Source organism: Microcebus murinus, chromosome 27, assembly GCF_040939455.1.
Source record: "Microcebus murinus isolate Inina chromosome 27, M.murinus_Inina_mat1.0, whole genome shotgun sequence".
NCBI lineage: Eukaryota > Metazoa > Chordata > Mammalia > Primates > Cheirogaleidae > Microcebus > Microcebus murinus.
Genome location: NC_134130.1, coordinates 2,348,404 through 2,360,668, shown reverse-complemented (window position 1 = coordinate 2,360,668; position 12,265 = coordinate 2,348,404). Strand labels below are relative to the sequence as shown.

The following is a 12,265-nucleotide window of genomic DNA, read 5'->3' as shown; positions in this document are numbered from 1 at the left end:
GGGAACCCAGGGGCGTGAGCCCTGACCTCAGCGATGGGGCCAAGGTCAATGCCAGAGTTCCTGGACAGACCTTTGGGACCTCAAGATGCCCCCCTTACCTGTCTTGCCCCCCCCCCCGGGTATGAACTCAGCTCCTGGACACGCAGAATTGCTATCTGAAGATGGGCCCTGGGTTTCGGCATCTTTGCAAGGCACCCCTCCATCCTAAACCACTCCTGTAGTGGTCTGAAGGGTGTCGGGGGAAATGTCCCCATCTGGAACCCCAGGTCCCCTAAGAGCAGCTTGCCTTTGCTCTTCAGTGCCAGGAGTCTCCAATTTTGCCTTGACACCTGGGAGGTGGCCAAGCCTAGCAGGCTGTGCCAAATGCCTGCCAGCTCCAAGTCCAATGAGGGAATACTTTGGGATGAGTGTTGAAGGCTTGTGGGTGGAGCAGACACAAAAGCATGGAGTAAAGAAGATAAAAAGGGGAGGTGGGGAAAAGCGATTCTCCAGACAAAAGCTAAGCAGATGACACCATCGCATTTCTCCTTCGGATTAGCTGAGATCGCAACCTTCCCTTCTTCGAGGTGGCCTTCTGTGCCTCTGTCCCCCAGACAAGAGGCTCACACCCTTGATTCTGACCCACAGGTGTCACTTGGCTCCATGAAATAGAACATTTAGACAGTGACAGGAGTGGACATAAGACATAAGAATCAGAGTTCTGACAATGAGTTTTATTTATTAAGCACCCACGGATGGAACATTCGAAAGAAAAAGTCCCTGCCTGTCCTCAGAGAAACATAGCCTCCACGGCAAGTATTCTTGCCCTGGAGTCTGCCAACCTTAGAAAGTCCATGAATCTGTTGACTACCTGAAGTTGTTTGCAGAATTTTATGTGTAAAGTGTACACAAGCATTTTCCTGAGGAAGGAGGTGGCCTGCTTTCATTGGTTTCTCCAAGGGTCTAGGATCTAAAAAGGGTTCAGAAACTAGACATTTGGATACATATTTTTTAGGTCCACATCTCCCGACATGCGGTCCTAGGACCACCTGCATAGGAATTGCTTGGGATGCTTATATAGGTGCAGGTTCCTAGCCCCTACCCAAACCTCCTGTGGCGGTCTTTCGGGGGTAGGGACTGGGATGTTTTGTTCGGTACTAACTGCCTCCACTGTTGATTATGATGCATGGCCAGATATGACCTGTATTGTTCTGAGTTTACATGACCAGAGCAAACAACTTATAAATAAGGGATTAGCATCAAAATTGGGGTAGGGGGGCCGGTCCCTTGGGTCTGTGTCCCCTCCTTGGGAGAGAATCCCAGGTGTAAGCTGCTTTTTTTGGGGGGGGCAGGGCTGGAAATCCCACTGGGATATGCCCCCACCCCTATAGGTGGCACTCATTGAGCCGGATTATCCAGTTCAGGTCTAGGGATGGGGCCAGCCAGCTCAGACACAGGCGTGGTTTTGGTCTGAGAACTCTGTGACTGAGTTAATCCCTCCATTTGGGGTTCTACACTGAATCCACAACCTCTTGTATCTCCCTAGACAAACCAGTCCCAAATCCTGCCTGGGCCCCACCAGGCTGACACAAGTCTGCCTCTCCTCTGCCGGGCTCACGTGGCCACCTCCCTTAGAAGACAATGGTAGGGATTCCTGCGCAGTGGCATCTTCGGGGGCCCTACCTCAACCCCCGCGGCGCTCACCCTGGCCTCATTCCTCCTCCATCTTCTCTCGCACCTCTGGCGGCAGGCCCTCGTACAGGGTGTCCTCCACCAGGAGCCCCGCCTTCTTCAGCCCCCCACAGTGGCCAAGTTCTTCGGGCAGCGCCTCCAACCGGTTGCCCTTGAGCTCCAGGCGGACGAGGGCCCTGAGCGCCCCCACGTGGGGTGAGAGCTGCCTCAGGTGGTTGTAGCCTAGAAGCAACGTCCGCAGCTTCCGGCAGAAAAAAAGCTCATCCGGCAGGGCCTCCAGGGCGTTGTAGGACAAAGCCAGGTACTGCAGGCTCTGGAGGAGGCCCAGGTCCGGCGGCAAGGAGCGCAGCCCGTTGTGGGACACGTCCAGCAGGCGGAGGCCGGAGCACAGGCCCAGCTGGGTGGGCAGCGTCTCCAGCTTGTTGTGACTGAGGTAGAGCTGCTCCAGGCCCCTGAGCTTCCGCACGTGCTCGGGGACATAGGCGATCTGATTGTGCCACAGCCTGAGCGTGACCAGCTTTCGGCAGTGCTGGAAGCTGAGGATCTCCTCGATGGACCGCAGGTGGTTGTCCCTGAGGTCCAGTTCCTGCAGCGCCCCGAGGCTGAACACCGCGTGGGGGATGCGCTCCAGCCCGCAGGCCACCAACTCCAGCTCCCGCAGCGCCGCCAGCTTCTTGAGGCTGTTGAGGGCCAGCAGCCGGGCCCCGTCGTTGTGCAGGCTGAGCCGCTGCAGGTGTCCCGCCACGTCGGTCACGCTGGCTGGCACCTTCCCCGCGTTGCTCCGCAGGGACAGCACCTTGAGCTGCTTCAGCTCCCGGAGGCTCTCAAGGGCGGCCGCCCGAGCCAGCTCTGGGGGGAAGAGCCCCTCCAGGTGCAGCTCCTCCAAGCCCCGCAGCCCGAACACCCAGAGGGGCACCTCGCGGAGCTCCTCGCACTTGACGCGGATGACCTTCAGGCGGTCCCTCAGGAAGACCTGCAAGGAGAAGGGCAGCCTGGCGGGCGAGTGCAGCAAGCTCAGCTCCTGCAGCTGCACCAGCTGCGAGAGCCCCGGGGGGAAGGTGACATCGCAGATGGCCTCCAGCCTCAGCGCCTCCACCTCGCTGAGCTCGAAGACGGTGTCCGGCAGGCCCGGGAGCATGCAGAGGGCCAGCTCCTGCAGGCCCCGGGCGTTGCGCTGCAGCTTCTGCCGAAGTTTCTCCGGCGTCCACTCGTGGTTGAGGTTGAGCTGCTTCAGGCGGCTTTCGCTGACCTCGGAGAGGAAGACAGCGAAGCGCTTGGAGTAGAGCGAGTCGTACTGGTCAATGAGATGCAGCATGAAGGCAAAGTCATTCTTGACGTCAGGGATGTCCCCCATGCCAGTCTCCTCCCGCACGGAACGGAAGGAGTACTCCTTGAGAGGCCGGTGGAACAGCCAGTAGAGCGTGTAGAGGCAGGTGAGCCCGTAGACGCACACGAAGGAGATGTAGCAGAACGCCAGCTTGGAGAAGAGGTGGGCCTTGGTGTGGTTGCAGCAGAAACTGGCATAGCCCGTGACTTCGGAGGTCTCCACCCTGCAGGCCACCAGGAAGCTGATCTTCTCCACGTAGACCAGGTTGTAGACCAAAATGGCCAAGAACTTGCACACTTTGAGCACCGTCTGCCGGATGTACATCCTATAGAGGATGTCCCCTTCTTCCACGTGCACACGGAACTTCTTGACCTTCTCAAACAGGGCTTTGGCCTGCTCACCTTCCTTCTTGTCAAGCAGGGTGACAACCGGTGGCTCAGTGACCACTTTCTCCGGCTCCACCAGCACCTTCTCCTTCTCACCCTCCCCTGCCTTCCCTGGCCCGGCCCCTGCAGTGGCCGCCACGATGGCTGTCGCCCGTGCCGCAGCCGGGCCTTTCTGGTTCTCCCCGGAGACCTCGGACAGAGCCCTCGTGGTCCACGGCGAGTCGAAACACTTGCCCAGGATGGAGATGAAGTGTTCGATCTTGGAGCTGGTGCCGGGGAACTTGAACCAGAAACTGGTGCAAACCATGAAGATGAGCGTGTGAATGATCACGAGGTAGGGGAAGTACTTGGCGTACCAGTGGAGCGCGGTCTCGTAGCAGAGCTGGTTAATGAAGCTGTACTGCTGCAAGTCCAAGTTGTTCTTGAGGCCGTGAACCTCCCGGAGGCCCCCCATCTGCTCAGAGACCCCCCGTGGCAACAGTTGTTGACATGGGGCCTCCGATACATTCTCCCGGGGCTCGTGACTGGGCAGACAGATGATCTTGTCCTGTGTCACCTATGCAGATGGGAGAGATGGCAAGAGTGAGGGGTCTGGGGAGTTGGAGGGTGTGGAGAAACAGGCCAGAGGTGGGAGACCCCAATCCCTGGCTGTCACCAGGGACTGTCACCAGCCGGCTGTGACTCCAGGAGAGTTGCTGAATCTCTGAGCACTGGTCTTTGTCTGAAAAAAGGAACCGGGTTTACTTGTGTCCCCCGCAAAACATGTTGAAGTCCCAACTCCCAATCCTTGTGAACGTGGCCTTATTTGGTAATAGGGTCATTGCAGAGGTAGTCAAGTTAAGCCCAGGCCATTAGTTTGGGCCCAATATGACTGTGTCCTTAAAGAAAGGTGACATTGCTGGGTACGGTGGCTCAAGCCTGTAGTCCCAGCTACTAGGGAGGCTGAGGCAGGAAGGTTGCTTGAGCCCAGGAGTTTTTTTGTTTTTGTTTTTGTTTTTGTTTTTGAGACAGAGTCTCGTTTTGTTGCCCAGGCTAGAGTGAGTGCTGTGGTGTCAGCCTAGCTCACAGCAACCTCAAACTCCTGGGCTCAAGCAATCCTTCTGCCTTGGCCACCTGAGTAGCTGGGACTACAGGCATGCACTACCATGCCTGGCTAATTTTTTCTCTCTCTATATATATATATATTAGTTGGCCAATTAATTTCTTTCTATTTATAGTAGAGATGGGGTCTTGCTCTTGCTCAGGCTGGTTTCAAACTCCTGACCTCGAGCAATCCACCCACCTTGGCCTCCCCGAGTGCTAGGATTACAGGCGTGAGCCACCGCGCCTGGCTGAGCCCAGGAGTTTGAGGTTGCAGTGAGCTACGATGATGCCACTGCACTCCACCGGGGGCCACAGAGCAAGACTCTGTCTCCAAAACAAAAGGGGGTCAGAATTGGTCTGTGAGTGGCAGGCTCTGGTTTCCTCTTCCTCTCTCCCGTTTTCTTTTTTTCTTTTTTTCTTTTTTTTTGAGACAGAGTCTCACTTTGTTGCCCAGGCTAGCGTGAGTGCCGTGGCATCAGTCTAGCTCACAGCAACCTCAAACTCCTGGGCTCAAGCAATCCTCCTGCCTCAGCCTCCCGAGTAGCTGGGACTACAGGCATGTGCCACCATGCCCGGCTAATTTTTTCTATATATATTAGTTGGCCAATTAACTTCTTTGTATTTATAGTAGAGACGGGGTCTCGCTCTTGCTCAGGCTGGTCTCGAACTCCTGACCTCGAGCAATCCGCCCGCCTCGGCCTCCCAGAGAGCTAGGATTACAGGCTTGAGCCACCGCACCCGGCCTCGTTTTCTTGAATGATGGGAAACTTTGGGACTTCCACAGGTGCTGGCCCCGCCCCATTTTCTGGCCCTGCCCCTCACCTGGAGGGTGCAGCCGAAGACCCCAATCATGAGCATGGCCACTGTCAGGTACTCGGCCAGCACGTCCCACCAGGGTTTGAGCACCTTGAACGCGGGCTGCTGTTCCGTGAACTGCTTGAATTCGGCCACTGGGATCATCTTTCCTGTAGGAAGACAGGGGGTGCACAGAGACCGTCAGGAAGGGGCACCTGGACGGTCTGTCCCAGGCAGGCCTGCACCCCCAATCCGCTCCCAGCCATGCCACATCCTGGGAGAACCCCGAGCTCCGCGCCCCCACCTCCCTCTTCGCCTGCCTTGTTTTCCCCCCACCAGACATCACTACCTTTCCAGAGCCAAGCGGCCACCATTCTCCCCAGCCACCCTCCTCTTGTCCCCTGCACTCCCATCTGACTCTGTTTGCCCTCTCAGAGCTCGGGAAGGGCAGTCCCTGGGGCCACTGTCCCCCGGCCTCCCCATGTCTCCTGTAAACACCTGCTCTGGTCCTTCCTAACTCCAGACACTCAGCGTCTGGGCCTGCTCTCACGCCACCAGACTTGAGAGTGGCCCAGGGCTTAGGACTTCCGGGGCGTGGGCCCCCCCCACCCCGTCCAGGGGCGCTCCAGGCACCACCTCCAACCTCCAACTGGAAAAGCCGGCTGGAGCCAGGCTCTGGTTACCAGGGCCTCAGGGGCAGGGAGTGGCCACGCTGAAGACTCCTCAGCCCTGGGGGGTGGGGGCAGGACCTGGGGTAGAAGCCAGAGACCTGGGCTCCAAGTCTGTCCAAGGGGTGGACGATCTACAAATGAATAGCTCTTGGGGTGACACCTACCACGGGGACTCGGGTGGGTGAGGCTGCCAAGCTCCGGGCTGGCCAGCCACTCTGTCTGTCCCTGGGTTTCCTTTTAGACCAAGGTATCATTATTGTAGGTGCAGACGGGCCAGGCACGAGTCATGTGGAGGCGTGGGACAATCTCCCAGGCAGGCGGCCACTTTCCCAGGTTGGAGGTGGAAGGAGGAGGTGGGGCCCACTTCTGCGCCATCCAAGCTCCCCCAGTCTATATCTCCTGTCTTCTTCTTCTTCTTTTTTTTTTTTTTTTTTTTTTTGAGACAGAGTCTAGCTCTGTCACCCAGGGTAGAGTGCAGTGATGTCATCCTAGCTCACGGCAACTTCTAACTCCTAGGCTCAAGGGATCCTCCTGCCTCAGCCTCCCGAGTAGCTGGGACTACAGGCTTGAGCCACAATGCCCGGCTGATTTTTCTGTATTTACAGAGATAGAGTCTCACTCTTGCTCAGGCTGGTCTCAAATTCCTGAGCTCAAGCGATCCTCCCACCTCGGCTTCCCAGAGTGCTGGGGTTACAGATGTGAGCCACAGAGCCTGGCTGTGTCTTCTTCTTCTTCTTCTTTTATTCTTTTTGAGACAGGGTCTCGCTCTGCCACCCAGGCTGGAGTGCAGTGATGTGATCTTAGCTCACTGCAGCCTCCAACTTTAGGGTTTGGGTGGTCCTCCTGCCTCCGCCTCCCAAGTAGCTGGGACTACCGGTGTCCACACCACACCTGGTTAATTTTTAAAATTTTTTTGTAGTACAGACAGGGTCTTGCTAGGTTGTCCAGGCTGGTTTCAAACTCCTGGACTCAAGTGATCCTCCTGCCTAAGCCTCCCTAAGCCAACTGGGATGACAGGCATGAGCCACCAAGCCCGGCCATCCCCTGTCTTCTTTTTTTTTTTTTTTTTTGAGACAGAGTCTTGCTTTGTTGCCCAGGCTAGAATGAGTGCTGTGGTGTCAGCCTAACTCACAGCAACCTCACACTCCTGAGCTCAAGCGATCCTTCTGCCTCAGCCTCCCAAGTACCTGGGACTACAGGCATGCGCCACCATGCCCGGCTAATTTTTTTTTTGTATATATTTTTAGTTGACCAATTAATTTCTTTCCATTTATAGTAGAGACGGGGTCTCGCTCTTGCTCAGGCTGGTTTTGAACTCCTGAACTCGAGCAATCTGCCTGCCTCGGCCTCCCAGAGTGCTAGAACTACAGGCGTGAGCCACCGCGCCCGGCATCCCCTGTCTTCTTATACAGATTCCTGGGAGCCTCCTGTCCTCATCCAGTTAACCTGTTAGCTGGGCACAAGCTGGGCCAGGAAGGGAGGCATCTGGGCCACCAGCCTGTCCTCTCTGGCCTCCCACCCATCTCCCCAGGGAGAACCCAGGGCAATCCTGCTCCCCTGACCCACACCTCTGCCCCCAGCCTGACACTTCCGTGCCTCCCTTTTCAGTTCCTATGTCCTACAAAGGCTTTGGGGTGACACTGGATGAAGACATGGTGGGGGCAGGGGTGGTGATACAAGACGCAGGCACCGCCCACCAGGCTGAGGGCCTGGCTGTCCACATCCAACACACCTGTTAATCCCTGTGAACCACGCGGCGCCCACCTTAGTCTGGGGGATCTGCAGTTAAGGGGGCAGGCACAAGCATGCCACGAAGGGACTCTCCATGCAAGCCTGAAATGCTGTGGGTCCCCTGACTCCGGCTGTGTGACTCACCCAGAACCAGACACACGCAGGGGGTGCCCAGACCACAGGAACCCTCATGCAATGGCCCCCTCTCTACCTAAGCACTCCCTGTCCTAAGCAAAAAGCCAAGTAAAAATGTTCTGGGGCATAGGACAGCCTCAGACACCAGTATCTTATCTGGGAGAAACAGGCCCAGGGCAGCACAGCAATCCCCAGGGAATGAATATTTACATTGCAGCCACCAGAAGGGACATCTCAGGGCATTTTGGGGCATGCACATTTTAGTTTTGTGAAATGAGATCTTTTTTATTTTTTTATTTAAATTTTTTTTTTTCTTTTGGAGAGTCTCACTTTGTTGCTCAGGCTAGAGTGAGTGCCGTGGCGTCAGCCTCGCTCACAGCAACCTCAATCTCCTGGGCTCAAGCGATCCTCCTGCCTCAGCCTCCCGAGTAGCTGGAACTACAGGCATGTGCCACATGCCCGGCTAATTTTTTGTATATGTATTTTTAGTTGGTCAATTAGTTTCTTTCTATTTTTAGTAGAGACGGGGTCTCGCTCAGGCTGGTTTCAAGCTCCTGACCTTGAGCGATCCGCCCGCCTCGGCCTCCCAGAGTGGTAGGATTACAGGCGTGAGCCACCGCGCCTGGCCATGAAATGAGATCTTGCTATGTTGCCCAGGCTGGTCTCAAACTTCTGGCCTCAAAGGATCCTCCAGCCTCAGCCTCCCAAAGTGCTGGGATTACAGGTGTGAGCCACCACGCCTGGCCTGAGTGTTTATGATTGTGCACAAGGGTACAAAGTCCAAACACACACACTGAGCTCAGAGGAGATCCAGAACTAGGGGGTCCTAACATCTTTCAGTTCTCAGTTGCTTTGCCTAAGAACAGTAACTCCAGGGGCTGGGAAGCAATGCCACCCACAGGGGCAGGGGTCATCTTCCACGCTTGCACCCCTGGTGTAAGCTCTGCCACCCGCCTTCCCGGGTGCACAGTCACAGAAGGGCCCATGTGACAGCCCAGTGGGTCCCACGGAACAAGGTGTATACAGACAGAATCAGAGGCAGATGCGGGGGTTATCATTATCTGTCTCCATGACTCAAACTTGATCCTCCTGAACCTGCCATTAAATGCGCACAGAAGGAAGGCCCGGAAAGAGGGGCTTATAAAATTGGGGGAGGGGCAGGGAAGAGCAACCACAAGAACCGCACTCTGCTTACGCCACCAGACGCTCTCATGCCTTGTTTTGTCCCAGCTCTGGGAGCGTGGGTGTCGGGGATGTTCTTTTCCATATTCAGGGGAGAGAAATAACTTGCTGCAACTTTCACAGTTACAAGTGACGTTTGAGGGCTGGCCCCTCCAACTCACATGTCCCACCGGTGGGACTGCATCCGCTTTGTTCAGATGCAGCGTCTTTGCCAAAAGATGTGGTGGCTCATGCCTGAAATCCCAGCGCTTTGGGAGGCCAAGGTGGGAGGATCACTTGAGGCCAGGAGTTCGAGACCAGCCTGGGCAATATATAGCAAGATCCTATGTCTCGCAAACATTTTTTTTTTTTTAATTCCTCCTTTGTGAGAATAAAATTTAAAAAAGCGATTAGCTGGATGTGGTAGCGCACACCTGTAGTCTTAGTTACTCGGGAGGCTGAGGCGGGAGGATCCCTTGAGCCCAGGAGTTCGAGGCTGCAGTGAGCTGTGATCACGCTGCTGCACTCCAGCCTCGGGAACAGAGCGAGACCCTGTCTCGAAAGGAAAAAAAAAAAAAGAAAAGGAAAAGGAGCTGAGAGTGGTGTTTCCAGCAGGCCACGAAGGGGACGTCTTGTAACCCAGGCCCACACCCCTCCCCAGCATTGGCGGCACTGCCTGTCCCCTCCTCTCAAGCCACCTGCCTCCAGAGTCTGGCAGAGGACTTCTTGCTGCTGGGTGGCACCGGGTGATGGCCGTGTGGGTGCTCCTGGCCGCCCACGCCCCTCCCCACCCACAGCCCTGAGAGGGGTCTTGGAGAACACAAGGTCAACCTCTGCGTTTTACACAACGGGGAAACTGAGGTCTGGGGTGGCAGACGGACCTCTGCTCCTTAGTAGCCGACCCTGGACTGGGGCCCCAGGCCTGTGGACTCCCAGCTCAGTACTTTTCCCAGCAGCCCCTGATAGCAGACTTAAAAGCCTGAGGAGTCTTCAAGTTCAAGAGCTCCAGACGACAGACAGACTGGTAGGACTGTGGGGCTTTGAGGGGCTCTCAGGGATGAGTTGCCAATGTCTCCCCAGGGGCCAAGGAGAAGGGAAAGTTGTAAAGACCCCTGCCCCCCACCAAGGTCGACCCCAGACTGTCCATCTTCACTTCGGTACTTGGCCAAGACCCCCGCCGCCACCCTGCGCTCCCAGGACAGGCAGCCCCCGGGCTGGGCGGGCCTCCGTTTGCCGGCGCCCTCCTCCCCCACCCCTGCTCCCGGTGTGCCCGGGACGGGCCAGCCCGGGCCGCAGCACCCGCGCACCTGGGGCGGGTCCTCCCCTGGGCCAGACCCGGGCTCCCAGCCGGACCCCCGCGCCACCACCCCCGTAGCGTCCTCAGGGGCGGAGAACCACCTAACTCACCGCTCCCCGACGCACGCTGGGCCCAACAACCCCTGGGTCCCTGGGAGCTGGGCGGCCGGGACTCCCGCAGAGTTCCCGGGCGGGCCGGCGGGCGCGGGTGAGTCAGGGCGGGCGGGACAGGAGCCCGGGAGCCGCCCCGGCCCGCCCCCGGGACGGTCGCCCCGCCCGGTGGCAGGAGCTCCCAGGTCGACCGCGCTCCCGGCGCGCAGTGTGGAGGGTCCCGGGCAGGCTGGAATCCCGGTCGCACTGGGCGGACGCGGGCAGGGGGCTCAGCACGCTGCAGTCCGGCTAGACGCCGGCCGCCGGGGGACCCGGGAGAGAGCTGGAGGCCCCGGGCTCCGGAGGCCGTCCTGGGGCCTCCCTTCGGAAAGCCAGGTGGCACACACCTGGTCAGGAAGATGTGGCAGGGCCTCCTCCCACCTCCCCAAGGCCCAGACACCTGGCCTCAAAGTCCCACCAAGCCACAGGTGACCAAAGTCTTCAGGTCCCCTGGGGCGGGGGTAGGAGGGCAGAGGAAAGGGGACCCAGGCTGAGGGCGCCCCCCTGTCTGTCCCTGCCCAGCCTTGTGGCCTGCCCTCAAAGAGATGGGGCAAGCTGCTCCCAGGTCCTGAGAGTCGCAGAGCCTGGAGGGTTTAGGCAGCTGGAGACCACGTCCTCCAAAGGAAACTTGACCTCCCCACCCCCACCCACTCCTCCCCACCTAAGAAGTCCTGGGCCTAATCTCAGGGGAACAAACATGTGTGGTTGAACATTGATCTGCTCTCAGTCTGAAGTCCCTCAGTGGAAACTTCCCACCTGGACTAGGGTGGGAGAGTGAGACCCCTCCCCCACAGGGAAAAAGAAGCCCCAATGGGGACCCTTAAGCCAGGGGCTCACTGGGCATGCTGACCCCAGGGAGTCCAAAGACAAACTTTCCTTGTGTATTTAGTAGATCTTTACTTTCTTTTCTTTCTTTCTTTTTTTTTTTTTTTTTTTGAGACAGGGTCTTGCTCTGTCTGTCACCTAGGTTGGAGTGCAGTGGCATGATCACATCTCACTGTGACTTTGAACTCCTGGGCTCCAGCAAGCCTCCCGCTTCAGCCTCCTGAGTTGCTGGGACTACAGGCATGCACCACCATGCCCGGCTAATTTTTAAAACAATTTTTTTGTAGAGATGGGGTCGTACCATGTCACTCAGGCTGGTCTTGAACTCCTGGCCTCAAGCGATCCTCCCACCTCGGCTTCCCAAAGTGCTGGGATTACAGATCTTAAAGAGCACCTACTGTGTGCCAGCCCCTAAAGAAGAAGCTTCCTTGCAGGATAAAATAAGGAAGGCCCCCTACTTTCTCAGAGCTTCTGTCCTAGTGAGCCAGAGGGACATACACTAAGCACACAAACAGATGAAGCACCAGGGTAATGTCGGTTTGTGACATGCAGGGTGATGTGGTAGCAAGGGACAAGGCATTCCTGAAGACCTTTTTTAGGGAGGAGACATTTGAGAAATGTGTTTTCTTTCTGCTGAATGTTTCTATCCCAGGAATCCATGCCCTGGAGGTTTGTTTAACTATATGCTGAAACAAGCATCTCGATACATATCAGTTTGCTTGTGCAAGAGTCTGAGGTCACTAGCCTACAAGCCCTGTGAGCTGCACACTTGTAACCGGTACACAGTGGACATTCAATAAATGCTAGATGTGTGATTGATCGTGTATTGTCTTGGTTTGGGCTCCTCTGGGCTCAGCCCCCCGAGACGAGGAATTGGATGTAAATAGTTTACCTAGAAAATTATCCCAGGAGGCACCACCTAGGGCAATGAGGAAGTGACACAGGGAGGAGGGAGAAAGAAGCCACTAAGCACTCATGAGGGTGATCGAGCAGGTTGCCACTGTGGGCAACTAGGGCTCCGTTCTGCTGGAGAT

General features: G+C 56.8%; 1 protein-coding gene across 1 annotated transcript; it reads right to left on the bottom strand.

Annotated features, from left to right (window-relative positions):
- Positions 1-451: 451 nt before the first annotated feature.
- Positions 452-10,440, bottom strand: LRRC8E (leucine rich repeat containing 8 VRAC subunit E). The gene is made up of 3 exons (XM_012790776.3): positions 10,368-10,440; positions 5,290-5,432; positions 452-3,940 (listed from the first exon to the last, which is right to left on the bottom strand). The coding sequence occupies exons 2-3, from the start codon at positions 5,425-5,427 to the stop codon at positions 1,691-1,693; spliced, it is 2,388 nt and encodes a 795-aa protein (XP_012646230.3). The 5' UTR covers positions 5,428-5,432; positions 10,368-10,440; the 3' UTR covers positions 452-1,690.
- Positions 10,441-12,265: the final 1,825 nt, after the last annotated feature.